At 38.5% G+C, this 24,956-nt stretch overlaps 1 protein-coding gene across 3 annotated transcripts in view; it reads left to right on the top strand.

The window, feature by feature from the left end:
• Positions 1-19,842, top strand: part of MCF2 (MCF.2 cell line derived transforming sequence) — a 103,892-nt gene extending 84,050 nt beyond the window's left edge. For all 3 annotated transcript variants that reach the window (XM_027609467.1, XM_027609468.1, XM_027609470.1), the window contains 8 exons: positions 4,041-4,133; positions 5,272-5,350; positions 5,922-5,988; positions 8,330-8,439; positions 9,967-10,076; positions 12,564-12,676; positions 13,584-13,684; positions 18,143-19,842. In XM_027609467.1, the coding sequence (XP_027465268.1) occupies positions 4,041-4,133; positions 5,272-5,350; positions 5,922-5,988; positions 8,330-8,439; positions 9,967-10,076; positions 12,564-12,676; positions 13,584-13,684; positions 18,143-18,183 (714 nt within the window). In that variant the 3' untranslated portion in view covers positions 18,184-19,842. The remainder of the gene's footprint in view (positions 1-4,040; positions 4,134-5,271; positions 5,351-5,921; positions 5,989-8,329; positions 8,440-9,966; positions 10,077-12,563; positions 12,677-13,583; positions 13,685-18,142) is intronic.
• The last annotated feature ends 5,114 nt before the right edge of the window (positions 19,843-24,956 follow it).

A 24,956-nucleotide genomic window follows, 5' to 3' on the forward strand; every position in this document is an offset into this window, starting at 1 on the left:
TGGGTGGCTCAGATGGTCGGGCGTCTGCCTTTGGCTCGGGTCATGATCCCGGGGTCCTGGGATCGAGTCCCGCATCGGGCTCCCTGCTCCTTGGGAGCCTGCTTCTCCCTCTGCCTCTCTCTCTCTCTCTCTCTCTCTCTCTCTCTGTCTCTCATGAATAAATGAATAAAATCTTAAAAAAAAGATTTTATTTATTTATTTGACAGCGTGCATGAGCCGGGGCGGGGGGTTAGCAAAGGGAGAGGGAGAAGCAGACTCCATGCTGAACAGGGAGCCCGATGTAGGGACTCGATCTCAGGACCCTGAGATCATGACCTGAGCCACCCAGGTGCCCCACGCCTAGCATTTTTTTTTTAATTTTTTTATTGTTATGTTAATCACCATATATTACATAATTTGTTTTGGTGTAGTGTTCCATGATTCATTGTTTGTTCATAACACCCAGTGCTCCATGCAGAATGTGCCCTCCTCAATACCCATCACCAGGCTAACCCATCCCCCCACCCTCCTCCCCTCCAGAAACCTCAGTTTGTTTTTCAGAGTCCATCATCTCTCCTGGTTCGTCTCCCCCTCTGACTTACTCCCCTTCATTCTTCCTCTCCTGCTATCTTCTTCTTTTTCTTTTTTCTTAAAATATGTTGCGTTATTTGTTTCAGATCTGTGATTCAACAGTCTTACACAATTCACAGCGCTCACCGTAGCACATATCTTCCCCAATGTCCATCACCCAGCCACCCCATCCCTCCCACCCCCGACCCACGCCTAGCATTTTTAATAAAAAAGATTATTCAGGGGGCGCCTGGGTGGCTCAGATGGTTAAGCGGGGTCCTGGGATCGAGTCCCACAGGGAGCCTGCTTCTCCCTCTCCCTCTACCTGCTGCTCCCCCTGCTTGTACTCTCTCTCTCTCTAATAAAAAATAAAAAATCTTAAAAAAAAAGAGTATTCAGTGATGCCTGCGAAGATTTAGACCAGGTATACTAGGAAAATGGTGATTACGCTGACAGAGAAAGATGGAAGTTTGGCGACTTCTTAAGCAATACTAGTCAGTGTGTGACATAACCATCAGGGTTACTGGTTTCAGAGTTTTCTCCTGGGTAGAGAGGATGGATGCAGAATGCTCCCCACTGCTGAGACGCTTCCTTGTCCCTTTTAGTGGTCTCTTGTCTTGACTTCATCCTATCAGGCTAGAACCCCATGACCTGATGATTGCGTGCTGTATTTTAAGTCGGCCACTTCTATGCCAAGGAAAGGCCCTAAGGTCACAGTCAAATGCCAAGATTTGAGTTCCTTGGATTCCTCAGTTCATGCATTTATGATCGTCTTTTTTTTAACTTAGTAAACATACACACAGTGCTTACTATTTGCTAGAAACTCTTCTAAGTGTTTATAAATAGCAATGTTAACTCACTTAACCCACATAGCAACTTTATATGAAGTAGGAACTATTATTAACCCCATTTTGAAGATGGGAAAGCCAAGTTCCAGAGAGGTGAGTAATTTGTCCAAGAGCACATAGCTAGTAAGCTGCGCAGCACAGATTCAAACCCAGGATGATGGTTCTAGAGTCCATGCTCTCAATTACTGCACCCTGCTGAAAGGCCTTGTGTTGTGTTCATTCCTCCTTTTACTCCTTCCTTCATTCCTTATTTTCCACACTTAATTTCCTCTCTACCCCTCTAGCAACGATTCTAATTTATTTGATGTATGCCCTTCAGTTTGTGTGTTTTTGTTAAATGCATATGAATATTCTGTGTACATCTAGTTTAATTATCATAAATTATATTCTAGTATGATCCTCTTTTTCTTTCTACTCTTTCTGGTCTCAGAAACTGTTCTTAAGATATAGCCACGTGACTGGTTTATACCCAGTATCTTGCTTCTAACTGCTTCGTAGCACTTAAGTTTAGCTATATTTCTTGTTAATGTGATTCAAGATCAATTTTTAAAATTATACTAACCCAAGAAGTAAATAAACTCTATTCCAGAGATAGAAATAAAAGTCTTAAGATTGGTAGTTGTTGGTCATAATCACAGAGTTCTTGACCCACTGGGTGACTTTTAACAAGGTGTTTGACATCTTTACACTACCTTGAGGACAAAAAGTTAGGTTAAAAGTTGGAGCCCTCAACCTTTGACACAGTGAGATGTCTTCAGATCAAATGCTTTATAATAAAGCATTTATATTCATAGCTACCAGGAATATCAATGAAAATGTGAAAGATAAGGCAGAGGCCACAGTTAGGGTGTGACTATAGAATCAGCCTTGTTATCTTGCTATTTTATTATAATATGTTATATAGTATATTATATAACTATACTCATATAGTTAGACCTTTAACTGCCTCTAGATTCTAAAACTGAGTGAATTTCATGGTATAGTGAACATTTCATGGTATAGTCACATTTAATAACATTTAAAAGCCTTTCAGTAAAACCTTTATAGTCTGTTACTTGAGAAAATATATACATCCACAAAATACAAATGGACTGTATTCCAGTGGAAGAAGTAAGTGAATTATTTGGAACTCAGGACAGTATTGTCTGATAGACATCATGGTTAGATTTCCAAGGTAACTCAAAAAAACTCATTTAATCTATAATGATGTGCTCTATGTATGCAATAAAAAAATCACAAAACTGTTTTGCAATTCAAATAAGGGAAAGTTTAGAAAGCAAACTCATATACTTCAAAAAGCTCATTATATGATCTAGGCATTTAATGTAAGCTATTTAATCCCTTAATAAACTCTGTGAAGTAGGTATTCTTCCCATTTTATAGTTGAGAAAACCGTAGTTCCGAAAGGTTAAGCACTCTGCACCAGAACACAGAGCTCCTAATGGTCAGTGATGAAGTTCCAACCCAGGCCTCTCAGACTCCAGAGCCCCGCACACTATCCATCTTATGCTACCAAGAGAAAAGTATGTGTTGAAACGCAGTTGAAATAGAGATTGAACATGAGATTATTATTTATCTCAAATCCTGATGCTGGAGCAAAAGTAGGTTTAGCTAGAGCAGTTGAGTAGGAATATGAAGATATTTCTGGAGATTCTGGAAGTCACTGCTGATTACATTCAGGATAGGTGTCAGAGACTCTTGTATGTGTAGATCTCCTTTCATTTTTAAGCACAATCCCTTTTCTTTCCCTGGCTATGAGACCTCACTAGCAATACTGTTAATGCTTATCAGCTCTAGTTAGGGCCGTTTGGAGGGCTTGTAAGTGGGACAGAGAGTGAGATATTCCTTTAGGTAAATAGACTGGAATTGAACAAAAAGAGGAGGCAGAAGAGGACTAAAAGAGGATGTGTATATGAGGGAAGGAAATTGCTCAAAATGGAATTAACCAAGCTATTAGCAGCACAGGATGAAAGAAAATGGAAGAGTTTGTGCTCTGCACAGTCATATGGAGAAGAAAACTCGTGGTAAGGAAGGGATATTGCATATAAAAATTTCACTGGCTACAAGAAGATCTCACTCTCCTATGACAGATCATTTGTTTTCTAGAGAAGCTGAGAGGTTGGTAGAAATAGAGGGGAGCCTTGTGTACCCAGCTGGTTTTCCCCCACCCCATAAATTGGATGTTTGTCACTTATAAAACTTCTATAGAGATAAGTAATGATCTGTAGGATAAATTTATCTGACAAATGATTTTTAAAAGTAACCATTTAACTTAATTTTGGATGAGCTTTTTTATTGATGTTTAATTTTAGTCCTGTGTTTGACATGATAATTTGTTTTAATTGTGTGCAGTTAATTTATAGTGGGATTCAATCTTAGGGGGACTAGTTGGATGTTCAGATTTATGACATTTGTTTCGATCACTGGAATGGAGCATGTAGTCTCTGCTACAAGGGTATGGTTCAGTGAAAACATTTAAGTAGAGCTGTGATTGTATTTATCATTTCATATTCTTGAATATAAAGTGTGTATTTTGCTAAGTGAGAAATTCTGGTTCACTTAGAAGATGATGGGGGGGTAGATTTAATGTAATTTCATATTCCAAGTAAAACGCTCATGAAAATTTTGACCAAAATATTACAGATGGATGAAGTTGGCATCACCGAATATGTAAAAGGTGATAACCGCAAGTTTGAAATCTGGTATGCTGGCAAGGAAGAAGTTTATATTGTCCAGGTTGGTCACTGAAATATTATTCTAGAAACCATAGAAACCATAACCTGTGTTAAGACACAAAAGTCTGAATTTGCAAACAAAAACAATGCTAGTTACGTTATTATAAAATCCTCATTCCTTTCATCTAGATCACTTAAAGATTATTTATTAATCTTTGTGAGGCAGTTACACAGTTTTCCAGTAGCACATGTTCTCTCTGACTTGAGAAGTGCCTCTGGGGCTGTCTAGGGCTTTGAGGTTTTACAACTACACCAGGATACTTATCGACTCTAGCTGATAGTCAAGAACATGGCTCCTCTGTCCCCATCAGGTTTCTAGAGTTACCGATTGAGAATGGTTCTGGGTTCCTCTTGTGCTTGGCATTCTGATGCGGGACACAGGATGGGACAGTTCACATTTGATCCTTGTCTCTAAAAAATATGCTTGAGACTGCACTTATCATGATGAAAAAAAAATATGCTTAAAGTCCTGGCCTGATGTGCTGTAAGGTCCAACCTGTTTCAGGGAAGGGGAGAGGAATGAGAAAATTTCAAGAGGATGATGTCATCTCAATAAGTATTTGTATCAGGACTTGTGACCGGCGAATGTGCTGTTACCCTGTTGAAAGTGCTCAGTGTTTTTTCTTTGTTTTAATTCTGTATTTGGTGATTAGGATCCATAGAAACACATTTTCTTGGCTTGATTTAGATATAAGACTTCTTGCTGTCCTTCTACAACCTTGTAAGTTATCAAGATTGCAGCAGATTGTCTTTTCAGAAACAGGAGAACTTGTTTTATTTTACCAAAATGAGACATAAAAAACATGTATCGTTTTAAAAGGACCCCGCCAATAAAATAAATAAAAAAAAACAAAGGGACCCTCCTACAAAGGAAAAAGAAGTTAGATTATATTTCACTTTTTCTCTGAGCAGTATTTTTTAAGGGCAGTTTCGAAATGGTTTTGACTATTATTTCATCTAACCGATGGCTACTTTCTTGCTTCTTAGAAGTTTTAAGAAGCAAAATGGCAGAGTTTGAATATAGTGGTTTAGGATGTAGACCATGCTTGATATACATAGTGACGTTTGTTTCATTATAAAGGGTTCTTTTTCAAAGGAAACATGTCCTCCCCTCCCCCCCCCCCTTTTAAAATCCTTAGGCTCCGAATGTAGACGTGAAGATGACGTGGTTAAAAGAAATAAGAAGCATTTTGCTGAAGCAACAGGAACTTATGACAGGTAATTTCAGAATAAGTACAGTGACAGCTCATTGACTTAGCTTTTGCGATAATTGGTGCAGGGAATGGGGCTGATATTTACTTTAGACTATAACGAAAGGGTTTGTTAAACTAATTAGAAGAGGATCAAGATTCAAGGGGTTGTTTAAACTATTTTGGAAATTGAACTTTACACTACAAAGGGAACCCTGGTGCTTGAGAAGCAGTTGCAAAATAATACAGCAAACAAACTGTGTTAAATTAATTCTAAGCCCTTCTTATGAGTCGACTGTACCAAGGACCTCAAGGAATCAGTAGTGCTTGGTAGTGTTGGCATGGTGATGGTTATAGTTATAAGCCTGAATTTCTTGATAAAATATTACACAGTTCAGTCCTTTTCCATACTTGAAATCCAGACTGCCCTTTCCTCTGGTTATTTCAAGCCTGCAAAGGTTAACTCTAACAGGAATGGTGTGTATGTGTGTATGTGTGTGTGTGTGCATGCACTTGCACATGTGAAGGACATTGGTTTCCAAGGAAGAAGTGTGGCTTCTCAATGATGATGCTTCCAGAAGCTTTGTTTTCTTTCACAGTTAAAAAACGAAAGCAACATAATCCGTTAACAGAACAGGATCAGCTTTCTTCTCAGCGGAATGATGAGTAAGTGATTATTCTTTAAGAAATATCACTCCTGCAATCTTCTGTTTTCCGTATGTACAGGAGTCAACGTCATTATCAAGTAGTGCGGACACAGACTGCCCTCCCTTTTAGCAGTAACTCATCAGGTTCCTTAAATGCATCATCTTCTCAGCTCTGTCGTATACTTGGAGCCTGATAGTCCTTAATCGTTTTCCCATTGTTCCCCTTGATGTTAAAAATATTACGGGAGTTTGGGCTAATTTTTAAACATGATCACAAATGCTTTGTTCTCAGTATAGCCTGGGGGGAGGGGCGTGTAGGTGAAACGTGGCTGCACTCAAGGTTTTCTCTTCAAAATATTTTTGGTCACCTCCCATCTGACTGGAGAAAGAGAGTGGTACGAGTGATGAAGGACTGGCAGTCACTGCTGGCCCCACAGCTCCACTGTCCCTAGATGGAGACCGCTGGCTGGCAGCTTGGCCTCTCTTTCTATGTGGTCAGAGAGAAGGTATGGATCCTGGGAGGGCACTGTGCCTGCATACAACCGTGAAATCTTTGAGGAAGGTAGCGGGCCTGAATGATAGCACTGCTGCTGGTCTAGAGATGTCTTCCTATTCTGCCTCTAGGAACCCTAAAAGACGCAGTTGCCCATAGATCATGTGCATATGTGCAGAAAGAATCCCCACACTGATTCCAAAGCCTTTGCACAGAAATTCACCGTGCAGCATCTGCATGATATAGGGATCATTGATCATGACCCCGAGATCATGACCTGAGTCAAAATCAAGAGTCAGAAGCTTAACCAACTGAGCCACCAGGTGACCCCCAAAATACTCTTAAAAAAATTAAAATAAAGGGGTGCCTGGGTGGCTCAGTCAGTTAAGTGTCTGCCTTTGGCTCAGGTCATGATCCCGGGCTCCTGGGATTGAGCCCTGAGTTGGGCTCCCTGCTCAGCGGGGAGTCTCCTTCTCCCTCTCCCTCTGCCCCTACCCCCAGCTTGTGCTCTCTCTCTCACTCTTTCTCTCTCTCTCAAATAAATAAATAAAATCTTTAAAAATTGTAAAATAAAATAAAAATACTCTTCTTCTCTTTGTTGCATATTATCTTTCAGAGGTAGCTAAAAATCAGGATCAATGTGTGCTGGTCCCATCTGGGGCTTTAGAAAAATCATTTAAAAGTCACAGTGGAAGTCTTTATCTTCCAGAGTCACAATACTCAATCTTCTGTCATAGATTATGGAAGGAAAATCTTTAGATTTCATATAGTAATTGACTTTACAGTAGGTGATACAGCCCAACAGTATTAATCAGATTAAGGTTTCAGTGACATTTATATACACCTTACCTAATTCACTGAGGTTAAAAGATCATACAGCAAGCAACAGGGATTTTTTTTTTTTATAGCTTTCTGATTTTCCCTTCAAGAACCTTCTCTGCTCTATTCAGTCCATATAGCTCAGATGACCAATCAGACTATTATCTTCTCCTAGTTCAGGGATGGACGTGTAGTCCGACTTAGGCTGTGATGGGCATCGCCACAACTTTTATCGGAGCTATCAGGAAGGAGGTTTTGTTCTTTGAAATGAAAAGTTCTATTAAGCCTCTGAGCTTAGGGCCATTTCTCCTTCCACATGTGACTGGGGGAACAGGGAAGCAGGGTTGAGAACCTACAGAGAGGAAAAGCAATGCTGAACCAAATTCCTGATGACATTACTTAAGCACCTGGATCCGTATGTGTTCAGCATTAATCCTTAGACATTCAGTTACATGAACCAATACATTCCTCTTTTTATGGGATTTTTTTGTTTACATTTTTCCAACTGTATTGAATTATAGTTGACACTTAAAACATGTATATCTTTAAAGAGTAAAACTTGATTTGATATACATATGCATTATGAATAATTAAGCCCAACCATCCTCTGTGTGTGTGTGTGTGTGTGTGTGTGTGTGGTGAGACCACTTAAGATCTACCTCTTAAAAAAAAATAAAAGCAAAGGCTAACAACAATAAACAATAGAATAATTAATAAAAAAAGATCTACCCCTTAGCAAATTTCAGGTATATAATACAACACACAATAGGAATTTTAAACAATATCCCTGCCGTGGGTCCAGAAGGCATTTTTTCCTCGCATATTAAAGAGAGACCTTGCTGGCTTGGAGCCTAAAATGTAAACTTTTGTTATATTGTGAACTGTCATTCTACAGACTTAAATTAAGGGGGGAAATCAGCTGTGTTTGAATGATTCTCAGAGCATGTTCCTAACATACGGTATCAGTGGGAAAAAATACCATTTTTAATGTCTTGTTATTCTTAAACTGGATAAAAGCTCACTTATTTTTACACATTTACTATTTCAGAAGGCAGCACGGATCTTTTCTGGGTGCCGAGGAAACCGAGCCGGAACCCAGTGGCGCTCTGGTGGAAGTCCGGGAGGCAGGTGCATCGGTCCCAGCTGAAGCTAACACAGGTATGCGTAATCTCCCCAGGGAGGCGAGGCTCATGGCTGTGCACGTTGTTTTCTGCCATTGTTAGCTCTGGAAATCTACCTCTCTCTTACCTTTGTATAAAGAAACCAGAGCGAAGCCATTTTTATAAGGCTCTTTTGTTTTCCACATGCAAGATACTCTGGTGGGCACTACAGGCGGCGGGTGGGGGGTGGTTGATCAGTAGTGTCGGCATCACGTGGGGACTTGTAAGGAAGGCAGATTTTCTGGGTCGGCCCCAGACCTGAGACAGAAACTCTGGGAGTGGGGCCCCGCCATTTGTGATTTCACACATTTTCCATGTGGTTCTTTCTGATGCATGGTCAAGTGTGGGGGAACCCCTGCTGTATAGTGCAGAGATGAACAAGACACATACACCATAGCTGTCATGAATAGAGAAGAGTCATTTACAGCTGGAATATTTATTTTTCTTTTGCTCCTTATCTCATTTAAGCTGATTTCAAACAAGGTGTTTAATTCAACAAATAGAACACAGCCCAGGTGCTGGGAATTGTGCAGAGCTTTGGGCATACAGTCTAATTAAGAGACACTCAGCTGCCATCCCTACGAAGCCAGGAGGGGAGAAAGAGAATTCAGCAAGCAATTAAAATTAAATGTGATCAGTGTTATAACAGAGACAGGATCACCTGCACAACCCTGGGGTCAACAGCATAGACTTTCCTAGAGAAATGCTTCCCGGAAATGCTCAACAGATGCCTGATACTCGATGCTCAGATATGGCGGTCCTGAGTCTGGAGGGGTTCTCTACTCATTGAAGAGAAACAAGTAATGACAATCTTGGTCGACTGAAAGCCACTGCCCTTGGGTCATCTGTGTGGCGGCCCCCTGAGCTGTCAGCAGAGAGCCTGGTACCAATACCTTCATTTGACAGATGAGGAAACCAAATCAGAAAAAGTTGACATGACTTTTCCAAGGCAACATGAATGGTTTAGTATGGCCAAGATGAGATTCTGTTAATTCTCTGCCTATGTTAGGTTGCTTAATCTGTGTCAATTCAGTGTATTGTATGAATTAAGTACCTCTTACACAGAAGGCTCTTAGAGAAGATACAATGCATAACGCATGGTCTCTGCCTAATAAGAGAGATAAGACAAGTTAAAAATAATAATATCACTAGGTAGGATGTTCTAAGTGCTATTTGAGTAGGACCGATAAAAATGCCCTAGAAAAATTTGGGAAAAGGGATTATTTTCTGTAAGAAACGGTAAATATTCTCTGGAATATTGTTTAACTTATTATTTTTGATAACTCCCACCAACTCCAACTTGAAACCATCCCAAAAAGTAAAAGGAGCATATGACATTCCAGGCCCTTTCTGAAATTTCAGAAATTCTAAAATAGTACAGGCTAATCAGAGGTTTTATTATATAAAGATAATATTCTTGGACCATTGAAGGTGACAGCCTTGATTATTATAGTTAGTTTTACTTCTCTCCCTGTGTTGGACCAGCATCATTAAGTAACTGCCCCCTTCCACATTTTTCTTATAGTTTGGACCCAGGTGTCCTCACCTGCAGAAATCTCTGAAGACCCCGAGGAATGGTCAAGCAACTATTTCTACACTTCTTACGATGACAATGAAGAAGAAAGGCCCCTAATGGTCAGTGATGACATATTCAAATAAAGAAATAAAAACTCTCAGGGCAGTATTACTGATGCAATAGACAGGCATTTGGGGGCAATCTTCTGTCCGTGTCCTCGAGGTCATTTAGGTAGATTTCATCGCCAAAACATTCGAAACCGGTCTTACCACGAACACTCAGTAGTAAGCACTTCTGTCTGCAAGAGCACGTGGCGCTCCTCCTGAAGTTGATGAGACAAATTGTCCATCATTCCAGTCTCTGTATATCGACCACTTTTATCTTTAGCTGAACTTGACCACTGTGTTTTCAATCTAAGCATAGGAGATAAAATCAGAACGAAGGAGAGTCAGATATACTTTAAAAATCAGCTTAGATGCCAGATTGGCAAATCTAGGGAATAAATTTGACACGTATGAAACTACCTGAGAACATCTGGGGAATATATTTTCGTGGGCTGCTAAAATACGTGTTAGGGATACCAAATCGGCCTAACAGAGCAAGGGAGCACCCCATAAAACTAAAGGAGTTTGCTTTAGAGTAAAGGTAACTGATAGAAGAAATAGTGTGCAGTGTGGTTAGGATCCTAGTAGATTTTTGTGGGGGGCGGTTAGGACCGTTTACGGTATACGTACAATTTCCTGAAGTCAGCAGCTCGGAGGGTGGGATGCTGCTTTGTAGCAGACTGCTCCTTGGTGCCCGTCAGAGGAACACATTCAGTTTGGCAGCTCTAATGTTGGCGTAAGGGAGTAATGGCTTGGGGAGTGGCAAAGCTGCGTAGTAGCATCGACTCTGGAATGCTTTCTTTAAAAAAGTAACAGAATACTCTTTCTCTCTTTTTTTAATATTTATTTATTTATTTGAGAGAGAGAATGAGATAGAGCATGAGGGGGGGGGGTCAGAGGGAGAAGCAGACTCCCTGCTCAGCAGGGAGCCTGATGCGGGACTCGATCCCGGGACTCCGGGATCATGACCTGAGCCGAAGGCAGTCGCTTAACCAACTGAGCCACCAAGGCACCCAGAATACTCTTTTTCTTAATAATACAGTGAGCGTAATATGTACGTGTAGGGTAGTTTCCCTCATGAATTCTGTCTGAAGATGGGAGAGGCACTTGTTCAGATGCAAGCAGAAAATCAGAGGAAACCAGTTTGGGTTTAAATGTTTTCTGCCAGGTCTTGAGTCAGCATGTTCCCAGCTCGGGTGTCAGAAAATAAAGCAAATATGCAGAGTTGATGACTACTTTAATCCTCGGGGATGGGAATGTAGAAAACCCCATAAGCTCTCTCTTCTCGCCGTCACTCCCTGACTTGTGCTACTAAAGAAAACATACAAAAGAGCAATACAGTGCATTCTAGATCCTACCACCTATACCACGCCTCCCCCCAATATCCCCAAAGCCAAAAAGCAAAACAAGTTGGAATGAGATGCTCTCTTAGCCTCACTTTATCAAGGCAAAAACTAAGAAAGAATGGGTGCTGCCTTCCTTGGAGAGGCCTGTGTCAGAGATGGCTCCTAATTCGATGAAGCTGTTCTATGAAATGGCAGGTAGCTCTTCCCTGCCTGCTCCTCAGCCCATTTGATAAAAGTACTTCTCAAAAGATGTTTAAGCCCAGGTGATGTGGATATTGTTTTCAGGTTAACTCCTTTGCATGTGCACAGAATCAACGCCACATAATTCCTTCATTTAAAAGATTTTTAGCCATGGTACTCCTTTTAAATTCACGTATTCAATGTGTAAGATACTGTGCTAGAAAAATCCTCATCTCAGAATACTTTTGGACTTGGGGCACCTGGCTGGCTCAGTCGGGGGAGCGTGCGACCCTTGATCTCAGGGTTGTGAGTTTGAGCCCCACTGGGTGTAGAGATGTCTTAAAAATAAAATATTTTAAAAAAGAGTATTTTTGGACTTTAAAATTATTTCTTCTCTGTCTACTTTGTAACGAAGTGCAATCAGTGTGTCTTGGGTAATTTAGCTTAGTAATAAATCAAGTTCAAATTATAGCTGCCAAAAGATTAAGGCCAAGTAAAGCACAACAGTATGGTTTAATATGCTTTTGTTGCACCCAGAGTTTTCATGCTTATTATTTTTACCTGTGCAAAATGATACAAATCCCAGAAATCCTTTTGAGGGCATTAGTGGGTCTTTGTTCAGGGCCGCTGCCTTTAATATGTGCCTAGATAAATTTTCCATGGGTGTAGTTTACAAATAACAGTACTTAAAAATTATTTTTATGCTGGGCTTTTTCTGAGTTTATGCTTATAATTCATATCAGTTAAATTAGTCATGCTCTTATTTTTTGTGTAATTCTCTTTTTGCGAATAAAAATGAATTCTTCAGGTTAAACACATGTTCTGCTCCGTGTTTGCTCATTCCTCCCTAAGCTGCTGTAACCACCCCTATTACCACTGAAGTAAAGAGTGCATTCTTTATGTCACAGAGCATGCAGTTAATGCAAGCTGTTTTACAAGCAAATTTGTAATGTAATTTCTCGAAACAACCTTCCAGTCTCCAGGCAAATACAAAGCCCTAGCAGATTGTAGGAAGAGGGACCCAGAAGACCTCCTGATTAGAAATGGAGATGTCATTCAGTTTCTCCATGAAGATGCTGCAGGTCAATGGTAGGTGTGTTCTCAGTGCTTATGATGACCTCGGCCGGGGGCACACGGATATCTAATCAGATGTTCTGCTTTACTTGTATCTTTGTTATACAGTCTCAAGAAGCAGAAATACCACATTTCTTATCAGTGTTTCATTTTCATTGCTTCAGCTATGCCTATATAGCTCACTGAAAGGAATGTTAACCTTTGGTGAGTGAAAAATGCTTTGAAAGAATGAAATGCTACGGGTCTGCATGCTCTTTTGTGGTTTACCTTTGGCTCAGACATTTCAGCTGATAGATCTGGCTTTGTAATGGCTACAGATCATACTACATTTGGTCATTTAAGTCATTCATTAATTCATCACATTTTTAATGAATGCTCACTATTACCAGGAACCCTGCTTTGCTACTCTACAACATAGCCACCCTTCTCTTTATCAATTCAAATATTGACTTTTTAGTCTTACCATTCTATTCTGATGCATTCGACTTCATATGGCACCAGTTGCAAAGATGGTTCTGCCAAATATACTGTGTAATTATAATGAACCCAGAGCAGGAAGGAAATACTGTTTGGAAGAGGACTGAATGAAGCTTCCATAAATCTTTTGGAACTTTTATGTGAAATAGTTCTGTCTCCATTGTGTCAATAACTTTAACTGAAATGCTACATTGACTGTGTACTTTGACCCTAAAGGTGGAAGAGTACACACAAGGGTGAAAAGTAATGACGGATCATTAAAGTAATAACCATTTTTGCTAATAACCTAAGTCCTTTGTAGGTTACTCAAAGGACTCAAGCACAATGTCATGAAAGTCGTTGAATACATGCAATAGCTTTGTGAAAATTTGAACTGCAATGCGATGTATTTGTTTTTTATTACTGTATATTACCATTGTTGGCTACTAATTCATTTATTATTTAGGTTGGTGAAAAATCTAAACAGCAGAAAAGAAGGTCTGATTCCAGGAAACACTGCGCAGATTTTAATCGGTGACTATAGGTTTCGGAATGCCAAAGTTACAGGTATAATATGAGCAGACTGTATACTATTTGTTTGAAGGCTAAAATTTTTAAAGCTCCACCAAGGATGCAGTTGACATAGGGTAAGAACCTCTCTGCACTTAGAAACAGAGCTGCAAACCTGTTATGTTTGCTAGGATTTAATATTTTCCTTTAACGGTTTTAAATTAATGAAGAAAGATTTTTAAAACATGTTAAACTTTTCCCTGCAAGGTTGATAGGTATGGAAGAGAGTTTCAGATACTGTGGTGTCTTGTAAGAGATCCTTCAGAACTAAATACTGATGATATGCTTTTAAGGTACCAGCCTTAATGTCTAAGAGTGTTTTACCAGTGTGTTTTCACCTAGTTCTAAGAGCACATTATTTCCTTATGGTGGCTTTCAGCTACGCGCACACACACACACACACACCCGTGTCTATGTCCAAGGCTTAATGTATGAAGGTAGTATGAAGCAATGAGTGCTAATCTGATATTTCTTTCTATTAACCAAACCCTTAATACATACAATTTCTGGATTTTGAAATAAGCCCCAGTATTCTTGTATATTTTCCCCCTAAGTAATACTGAGCTATCTATAAAGAGGTATCACAAAAAAAGAAAACAGACTTTTTTGTGAACAAGGTTATTATCATATGCACATATTTCCTTTGAATTCCTGGTTTGGGACTTGTATTAGAAGTCTGGGTGATGGTACACTGGGTTGAAATGAATCTAATATACCGGGAGTAACTTTTTTGGTTCTGAATATCATTTATGACATGAAACAAAATCTACAAGTGACAGGGCTAAATATAAATATCTGGACACATGGGAGCCCCACAATTAGGGTCACTTCTTATTTGTTTTTTTTTTTTTTTTAGGTAGTCTAAATCTGGATCACCTTTTAAAGTTTTTCTGTACCAGTGTTGAATTATTATTAATATTTTTTAAGTAAGCTCCATGCCCAGCATGGAGCCCAATGTGGGGCTTGAACTCATGACCCTGAGATCAAGACCTGAGCTAAGGGTTGGACACTTTACCGACTGAGCCACCCAGGCGCCCAGGTGTTGAATTATTTAGATATTTATTGAATTGCTGAATTATTTAGATAATTAGTAATCAGAAGAGTCTGACATATCTGAACTAATTGACATTTACTTAAAACATACACCCAACAACTGCAGAATACAGCATTACTTTTAAGTATGCATGGAACAGTCACCAAGATAGATCATATGCTGGGTCATTAAAATAAGTCTCAATACATTTCGGAAGAGTGCAATCATATAAAGTCTTAAAAAGCATTATAGTAGAAATTGATATCTAGGGGCACCTGGCTGGCTTAGTCGGTAGAGCATGTGCCTCTTGATCTCAGGGTCGTGAGTTCAAGCCCCACGTTGGGTGCAAAGCCTACTTAAAAAAAAGAAAGAAATTGATATCTGTAGCTATCTGGATATTAAATGACATACCTCCAAAGAACACATGGGACCAAAAAGAAAGCATAAGAGAAACTCAAATTATTTCAAATTGGATGTTTAAATACTTGCATCACACACTTAAAAATCAGTGTGATTCACCATATTAACATAACATAGGGGGAAATTATGTCATTATTTCAATAGATGCAAAAAAAAGCTTCACAAAACTCCATACTCCTCCATGATAAAAACTCTCACCAGATGAGGAATAAAGGGAATTTCCTCAATCTGATGATGTACGCTCATGAAAAATCACAACTAACATCATACTTAATGGTGAAGTATTCGGAAGCTGTTGCCCTGAGATTGGGAATAAGCGAGGGATACTCACTCTCCCCATTTCCATTATAGCCAGTGCCAATACCTCAGATAAAGAGAGAAAACAAAATGAAAAGAAGAGGCAGCGCTGTCATGCTGAGCAGATCATATATATGTACAAAACCATAAGGAATCTCTACACAAAAAGACCCTACTAGAAGTAATAAGTAAATTCTATAAGGCCATAGTATACATAATCATTATACAAAATAAATTGTGATTCTATATTCTGGCCACAGAGAACTGAAAAAAACTAATTTCAAAAAATTATACAATTTACATAAGTAATATAAACTGTAAAATAAGTAGGAATAATTCTGCCAGTAGGTATTATCTAAGGCTTCTATACTGACAACCACAAATCACTGCTGAGATACATTTAACAGGACCTAATAAAGGGAGAGAGAAACCATGCTGAAGTATTGGAAATCTCAGTGTTGTTACGAAATCCATTGTCCCCAAGTCAACCTCTAGAGTCTATGCAGTCAAAATCTGAGCAGCCCCTTCTGGAAAAAAAAATGCAGGTTTATTCTAAAATGTATACAGAGAGGCAAAAAAATCCAGAACAGAAGAATCCCCCAAATCTGGAGTACTTACATACCTGATTTCAAGACTAACTGTAAGGCTACAGTAATGAATGCAGTGTGGTATGGGAGTTAGTATAGAAAAATAGATTCCTAAAATAGATCCACATATACATAATCGATGAATGTTCAATCAAGGTACCAAGTCAACTGGATAGGGAAAGGAAGGCTGTTTTAACAAATGGTGCTCCAGCAATTGGGTATCCATATGGTAAAAGAAATGAACCTTCATCCCTATATCTTACTGCATAAACGAAAAGTAATTTGAGTTGGATCTTAGACCTAAACATAAAACCTAGAGTCAAAGTTTCTAAAAGCACAGGACAATAACTTCATGACCTCGAGCAGTTAACAATTTCTTTTTTGTATTATACAAGGCGGAAAAAGCACTCACTGTAAAAAGAGAGTATCGGGCAAATAGGAAGAAATGTTCCACATGCTGAATTGAGCACTTTACTACTTTAAAAATTTATATCTGTTGGGGGGGCCTGGGTGGCTCAGTCGGTTAAACATCACCCTCTTGATTTCGGCTCAAGTCATGATCTCAGGGTTGTGAGATTGAGCCCTGCGTCGGACTCCACACTGGGCCTGGAGCCTGCTTCAGATTCTCTCTCTCTCTCTCTCCCTTCCCCCCTCCCCTCTCCTCTAAAAAAAAAAAATGATATCTCTTAAAATAAGATAAAATCTAAGCTAGTAACACTATGAATGCTTTCAGAAGCCAAATGGTTGTAATGAATCACATTTTCCCCCAAATTTCACCGATTCCATTTTCTACATTGAAAAGCTAAGTTTGAAAGTAAACATGGCCAGCTTTCTGATAACTGCTTTATGCTTAGTTAAATCATTAATGAGGGAGAAGAAATACGTGAGTCACTTGAAGTATGTGTTCAAGAAGCTGTTTAAATTAACGTATGTAAATTGTTTTTTTATGAACCAATTAAAAAATCAATAAAGCCATGTGTGTACCAGAAAATCATGGCCTTTCTTGTGCTCAGGTCTCCAAGATTCAAAACTGAAAACACCAAGTGTATTCATCTAACTTCCATATAATATAGGAACTCGGTAGGTTTTCCCTAACGTGTCATCATTTTAAATGTAGAGCCAGATGTCCTCCTACTTAATTCAGGACAAAGTTAATTATGTTACATTTTAGCTAACTGTAATGTGGGACATGTAAAATTACATATTTGATTAGTTTTAATTTGAAGTGATTCCATTACTGTAACCGATCACAGTAGATTGAGTGTGTATCACTACCCTTTGAAAAGCGCGTGGCAAAACGACAACTTAAATCTGCTTTGGGCCTCTGTTTCAGGCAGTAAAGAGCTTATATGTTAACATATATCCACGTTAGCTGGCAAAAAAAATCCCACATTCTTCTTCTGTAGTCATTTTTATTTTCTCCCATCAGTACTGTTTTTCAATGCTACTAGATCAAGGGACTAAGTCCCCTTGGTCCCTGTTCTCTAGAAAGTTCTGACTTAAGACCTTTTAAAAGTATATAGTTCTTACAAATAACATGCACTTACGACTTAGGTCAATTGACAAATTCATACTTATTGGTAGATTTTTGTTGAATGCTATAATATCAAGTAGTCTTGATCGAGATCTAGCCTATTACAGTGCATCGGGCAAAACAGTATATTGTGGCCCTACAAAAATAGAATGTGTGCCAATTCGTGGATTAGGAAATTACAGTTGACCACCTATGCAACTGTTCGTAGCATTTAGGTTTAAAAATAGATATTAGACTATCTTCTTTGAGATCTGGCAAATAGAGTGATACTTATGTGCTTACCATGTCTCCTGTTCTCTATATGCACACAGCATAATTCATATAATATTTATGAAATCCAGTTATAGGAGTTGTGAATTCTGTTGATTTTGCTTCCAGTGAAGCTATGCCACTCATAAACTAGATGCCTCTAAGAAATAATTTTGTAACAGAATGACGACTTTCATAGACAACCAAAAGACATCACCTTTGAATTCAGGATGAACCTTTTGAATCCTCCCATTTAGTGTTAGAAGCCTCTAGCACCGACAGTTTGGGCCTTAGAAGTCACTTGAGTATTAACATCATTCTTCATTACTTTGTAGATGCTGCTCTGAGTAACACAAGGAAACTCAGTTCCCCTTGAATTAAAGGAGAATGAATAGACTTTTAAAAATATTTCCTTTGGAGGTGTGAACTAGATTATATTTCTTAAAAGTGTTACAGGGCAAACAGCACGAGAGTCAGGATGATCCGTGCTGCCCATGACATTCACAGAATTTCCTCAGGCCTGAGGAGGACTTCGTCATTCAGTTTGTCTCATTCTTGCGAGAACCATCTTCACACCTTCCGTTCCCCTCAGGTGAAAAGTGCAGTGTTGCTTCGTTTCCCAGTGGGGTTTTTCATGGCATGCATTCAGATTCCATCTCAAAATCTCAAAACCAGAAATCAATGATTTTGAACATGTGCAGGTAAAAGGCTTTACCTGTAATTGTTTGCATAACCTTTCACTAGCAAAACAAAACAAAAACACAGAGAAGAGAGATCATCAGAGATTTTAAACCCCTTTGTTGGTTGATAGTTTATTTTATTCTTTGCTTCTGTTACCTAGGGGACTATAATGTACGAAAGGGATGTATGTTCTGAAGGACCTCTTTTGCACTTTGACTGGTATTTAGGGTTGTCAGAACTGTCTTATGGTTCTGGAAAGATCCAAAGCCAAAAACTCCTCTAGTTAGGATGTGTTGAAGTTTACATTTTATGCATCGAAATTTAGATACACCTATCACAGCTTTAAGTTAAATATTCATATTTGCACAAGAGGTGTTCCTGTAACAAAGTTCTACGTTCCGCTGTCTTGAGTTGCTTTTGAATTTTGTAGAAAAACCCATTCTGGTAAAGGTGTTCTTAAGTTATATTGTGTTCCTTCCTAGGGTTTTTCTTTGATGATACATGTGTAGATGTCTTTCTTTTAAACATGTAAAAAGTATGATCACTTGTTTTAAAGCCCAGGACCAGTTGTTGCATGCAGTGTTGAATTTATGCTTGGAGTATTTTATAGTCTGGACCAGTGAAGACAATGGTTTGAAATTGCTGCCTTTTGAATCACAGACTGTGAGTTTTACTGTCAATTTGGCTTATTAGGTGCATGTTTTTTGATTATTGGTTTTACAATAAACAACTATATTATACATAAATTTATCTTTTAAATAGGTTTGTGTGTCATGTGAAGATCGTAGTTTATGCCAGTGGTATCATTTGATGTAGCAGTTTGTATGACAAACCCATTGTATTTTACCTGCAAATTATAACTCTTCTAATGTCCAATTTAATGAATTTATGATGGGTGATTTATATTATAACTCACTCATGAAAATGCCCATATATTTGATTGTTCACTTAATGCTTCTACGACAATAACAACAAAATGAGATTGAAGTACATTTCTTTTGCGTGCTGATCCTGTGGTTAGAAGACAGAATTCGGAAATAAAATGTTTGATGATGCCCCTCTGCACAAAACGTTTTAATTTTATGGTATTAAACTAGGGATTTTAATCCTTTAAGACAAAACTGAGTTCTGTAGATTCAAACATACAGTTATAGTCTTTTAATGTCTTAATCACTGTACAATGAATGCTACATTTGTATATGTATTTGTATATGGAACCGCACTGTATTAATTTTATTGGGCTATAAATGTGTGTTACTATAAAACATAGCAGCAATTTCCCTTTATGTCTTCAAAATTTAATTACATTGTAAATGTACTTACAATGTAAATGTACTTGTGTTAATTCCACATTAAAAATATTCAACCTTAAATTTATTCATGTATTTTTTTTCAGTTTAGTATCAATTATACATTGAAATCTCCTTTCCTCTCATTTATTAGTGACAACCTAAAGGCACCATAAGTATTTTGAGTTAAATGTTTACCTTCAGGTTCTTCATAACGCTGTCATAAATAAAACAATGAAAATGAGCTCAACGATAGCCAGATAGAGCGGAACAGAGAAGAGAAACCAGAAACAGAGTCTTACATATATGGAATTTGCTGGGTTATTGGATGTAGTGTTGCGTGTGGGGACATGAGACTTTAATAAATGATACTAGGAAAACTAGAAAAAAAATAAATGTTTACCTTCATCCTTGCTTCACGATTCTCTGAGAGATAGACAAAGACAGGGAGATCTGACTAGAACTAGGGTAAAATGTTTTGCTCAAAAAGTTTCTTCACCCAAATTTGTAGGATAGCAGCAAATGAGGTTTCAAGGGTTAGATAGCCGCATTTATGAGTGACTATTTCTACACGCTGAAAAACAATCTGCTTCCATTTAATGCAGCCCAAGGAAACCTGGAAGACACCTCGATATCTGCCGATGTATTCTGAACCATTGCTTGCTTTTGCAAGGGGCTCATAGTTGGGTGCACAGCCCATTAGGGAGCTAGAACTTCAGGCTTAATATAGAGAAGGAATAAAAATCTATCCAGTTGGTTTGACTCAATCTTCCTTTTTTTTTTTTTTAAACTGAGAATGTTTCAGATGCCTCAACGAGCATCCCATTGCAGAATCAAATTATTTCTTTTGCCTTTAAATTTATTTTGAGTCCTTTTGAGGAAGTGTTGTCAGTGAACTAGTTAATAGGTTAATCTGTCTCCCAAGAGCTCCTTGAAGATTAAAATGTGTATTCCAGTTTTTATTCCTCTGTTGGCAGAAGAGTAAATGTTATTGTTGACATTTCCAAAATTGTGTACAAATATCATACTATAGAGTATGGAGTTGTTAAGAAAGCCACCCTGACACCTGGGCTACAGTATTCTCTTAAGAAGAGAGAACTTCTCTGAGTATATTTTTCTAAGTGTAAGGGAGTGTAAGAAATGCTCCACTTGAAGAGAAATTAGTGATTTTGTTTGGGACTTAGAAATCAATCCAGTTTCACTCAATAGACTTTCTCTGAGAAAAATGCTTATTATTAATAGGTACTAGACCACAGAAACCCGCTTCCCATGGAGGTAGCAGACCTAACAAATCACGTCGCAAGCAAGTAATTGTGAAAGCAAGTTGTTTTTATTACATTTTAGTACATTTCCGTACATTGATTTGGAATGGTCGGTTTGCAGTTGGTTTTATGGGGCCCGCCTAAGGACAGTGAAATACTTAGGAACAAACCAGCGTTAAAGAGAAACCCTAAACCCTTTATACTGGTCAAAAGAAAATCATAGAAGTGACAGCAGGCTTTTCTTTTTAGTTCAAGATGTATCTTATATATTAAAGCTCATGACGTATTCAAGCCTTAAGTTCTTTGCATTTAGAGAGGGCCTACTTGATTTGTTGATCACCTCATTTTTACATGTGCAAATTAGCACATTCCATCCTGAGGAGAGAGTTTCAGCATATGTCCACCAAAAAGGACTACTAATGTGTATTGAGAACAATGAAGTTGAACTTCATGAAGATGTATTCCTTCAGCTCAATGAAACTTTCCTTAAAGCCAACCAAAATAAAATAGAAACCATTTCAAAGATACATTTCATCTACATATTTGTGAGATAGACTCACTAACTCGATCACTACCAAAATAAGCAAACAAGTACAACCAGGCTGGAGAAGAAAGTGAGGTACCACAATGGAGCTGAAGAGAAAGTCAAAGATTTGAAACTTGAAAAGAACGTGATGTGCCTAGGATTACTTCAGTTAAGTTTTAAACTCAGTTTGATCGTGACACGCTCTTTTATATGACAATCTCCGAGAAATCAACTGAGAACCAATAAAGTGTTATTAACTGAGTGAACTGTAACTCTTCAACCACAGTGGACATTTTGGAATCTGTCATTAGAAGCTAAAATGATTTCTTTACTGAGCCTGGGGAGCATACAGGGCTATACCCACCTGTGCATTTACAACTAGTTTCAAAATACCCGAATTCAGTGCAAAACAGCTATTATACATGCAAATAGTAACTTAAAAATTTGCTGGTATTTCTAAAAATACCAAGTGTTGGGGAGGATATGAAGCAAGAAGAATTCTTACACATTGTTACTGGGAGCATAAATTGGTACAACCCTTTGGCGAACAATTTTCTAATACTAAGTGAAGTTGAAATGAATACCACATACTTAGCAGTCCCATTGCTAAATATCTGCCCCAGAGAAACACACACATGCTCGAGGAGATGTGTGGCAGAATGTTCATAGCAGCATTGTGAAGAATTTGGAGACAACAGGAATGACCATGAACAGAAGAATGGACTATTAACAGAATATCCTACAACAAAGTACTGTGTAGAAGTTAAAATGAAAGATCTAGAAAAAAAAAAAGATGTAGAGCTATGCTATCAACGTCAGTGACTCTCACAGGAAACTGATTGCTGGATAGATATAGCATTCATATAAAGTTTTAAAATATGCAAAATGTGGGGGCAACTGGGTGGCTCAGTTAGGTGTCTGCCTTCAGCTCAGGTCATGATCCCAGGGTCCTGGGATCGAGCCCCATGTCAGGCTCCGGAGCCTGCTTCTCCCTCTGTTTCTGCCCCCTGCTCATGCTCTCTCTCTCTCGTTCTCTCTTGATCTCAAATAAATAAATAAAATCTTTAAAAATATGCATAATGTGTACTTTTAAAGCATAATTTAAAGTAAAAATATGTGCTAGATAATGATGAACATCAAATTAAGGATGGTAGCCGCCTCTGAAAGTAGGGGGAGAGAGAGAAGAAATGGATGGGTGTTCCTACTTGGGAGTTCATGATACTATTCTCTATACATTTTTATGTGTCTAAAATATTTTATACTGTAGAAAACTATACTCACTTTAATTTAGTACTGGAAAAGTGCAATATAATGTCTTATCCCCTGATGATTGAAAGGTAGTGAAACCCTGCACAAAATTTATATTCCACTCATCTCTGTGGGGATTTTTTTTAAATCTTACATGCTGGCTGAAAATAACAGTCAAGAACTCTTTTCCACAGTCTTTGCTACTGTGAACTAATATACCAGCAGAAAACTACCATAGAATAAACCTTTGTCAACCTAACGTGTGAATGTGCTCTGTAGGAGGAGAAGTTGCATTTAAGAAATGTTTTATTTTACAACATAAAATACCTGTTGCTATCTGAGAACAACTTTAATGGTCTGATTTTTTAATATTTCTAACTTGTGAACACTATCCTTCCTTAAATAACTTAATTAGAGTTTTATTTACATTGTTATTTAGTGCTCACCCATAGCAATAATTGAGTAGCAGGACTGTAAAAATGAAGGCTTTTTAGTCAAATAATCAGATTGTGCCCATTGGTTTGTTAGTAAATGTTAAACAATGGAGCCTCTTTAAAAAACAAAAATAGGGATGCCTGGCTGGCTCAGTTGGAAGAGCATGTGACTCTTGATCTTGGGGTCTTGAGTTTGAGCCCCGTGTTGGGTGTAGAAATTACTTAAAAAAATAAAATCTTGGAGCACCTGGATGGCTCAGTCGGTTAAACGTCCCCCTCTTGATTTCGGCTCAGGTCATGATGTCAGGGTCATGAGATCAAGTCCCACGTTGGGCTCTGCGCTGGGTGTGGAGCCTGCTTGGGGTTTTCTCTCTCCCTCTTCCTCTCCCCCTGCCTTCCCCCCTACCCAACGCGTGCACACTTTCTTTCTCTCACAAAAAAACAAAACGAACATTTGTAGCGTTTGTCAATATCTATAGTGTAAATATCCCTCCCGTGGCAGATTTCAAGCCACTGACGTGAAGTCACTGTACTGGGAGCTGGAAAGAGATGTGCAAAATTGGTGTTTGTGAGTTGGCATAATAAGCAAGTTCTAGCACACCACCGATATTTTTATGAAATACACAGTGTGAAGCCCACAGCGAGTGCTCAGTAAAATTTCTTATTAGAATGTGCTAAGATTTCTGAATTATAACCCACCCTTATGTAATATGTAGTTGTTCTTTTAGCATATCTATAACACAAATTTACATTTTTTAAACCAAGGAAGCAGATTGTGATCTCAAGTGTGATCATCTAGGACTAGAAACAGTATATGGAAGAGTGGACAGTGAAAAATAGGGGAGGCATATTTTAATGGAAGAAATGAAATCCTTGTGGCCAAGAACAGAAGTTTGATTCAGATATAAAACTTGAAAATCAAAGTTAAAGCTAAGAACTGACTCTATAAAAACAAGGTACAACAACAAATTATCTACCTAAATGAGGATACAAAGCACAGACGAGAGGTAAGTCCAGTTTCTATTTATTTGTTTGTTTGTTTGAGAAAGAGATAGCATGAGCAGGCGGTCGGGGGGTGAGGGGGGAGTAGAGCAGAGGGAGAGCGACAAGCAGACTCCCCGCTGAGCAGGGAGCCTGACATGGGACTCGATCCCAGGCCTCTGGGATCATGACCTCAGCCGAAGGCAGGTGCTTAACCAACTGAGCCACCCAGGCGCCCCAGTAAGTCCAGATTCTAGAGAACACAAACACAAAAGCAAGAAATGTTAACAGGAGAGGAAAAGGCCAGGGCTATAAGCAGAGATAAGCAGAGTCTTCTAGGCTAATCTTTTTTGCATTTCCTAGAAATTAGTGTTAACTCCTCTTTATATCCTTGGAAGTAACTGATTGTAGAAGGTCTCTCTGTTGGTCTGTCTCCCTTTCTATGTCATATTCCTGTATGCGTTCAGGATGATGACCTCTTTGCTACCTTAGACGCCTGAATTTTGCATTGATGTGGTCTGCAGTAGAGTTTGTCCTCCCATTTCATTCATGTGTTGGTTCATTCATTTAACAAGCATGCGCTGAGTTTCTCAGAGACTTGTTGCATTCTTAATTTGGCTTCCTTTAGAGCTGAGTTTCAATATCGTGAAAATGCATGCTTATTTTTGTCATGTTCCAAGAGGAAAATAGATTTTTATATATAGATGTTCACCAAAGCACATAATGTC

The sequence above is a fragment of the Zalophus californianus genome, chromosome X (genome assembly GCF_009762305.2).
Source record: "Zalophus californianus isolate mZalCal1 chromosome X, mZalCal1.pri.v2, whole genome shotgun sequence".
Lineage (NCBI taxonomy): Eukaryota > Metazoa > Chordata > Mammalia > Carnivora > Otariidae > Zalophus > Zalophus californianus.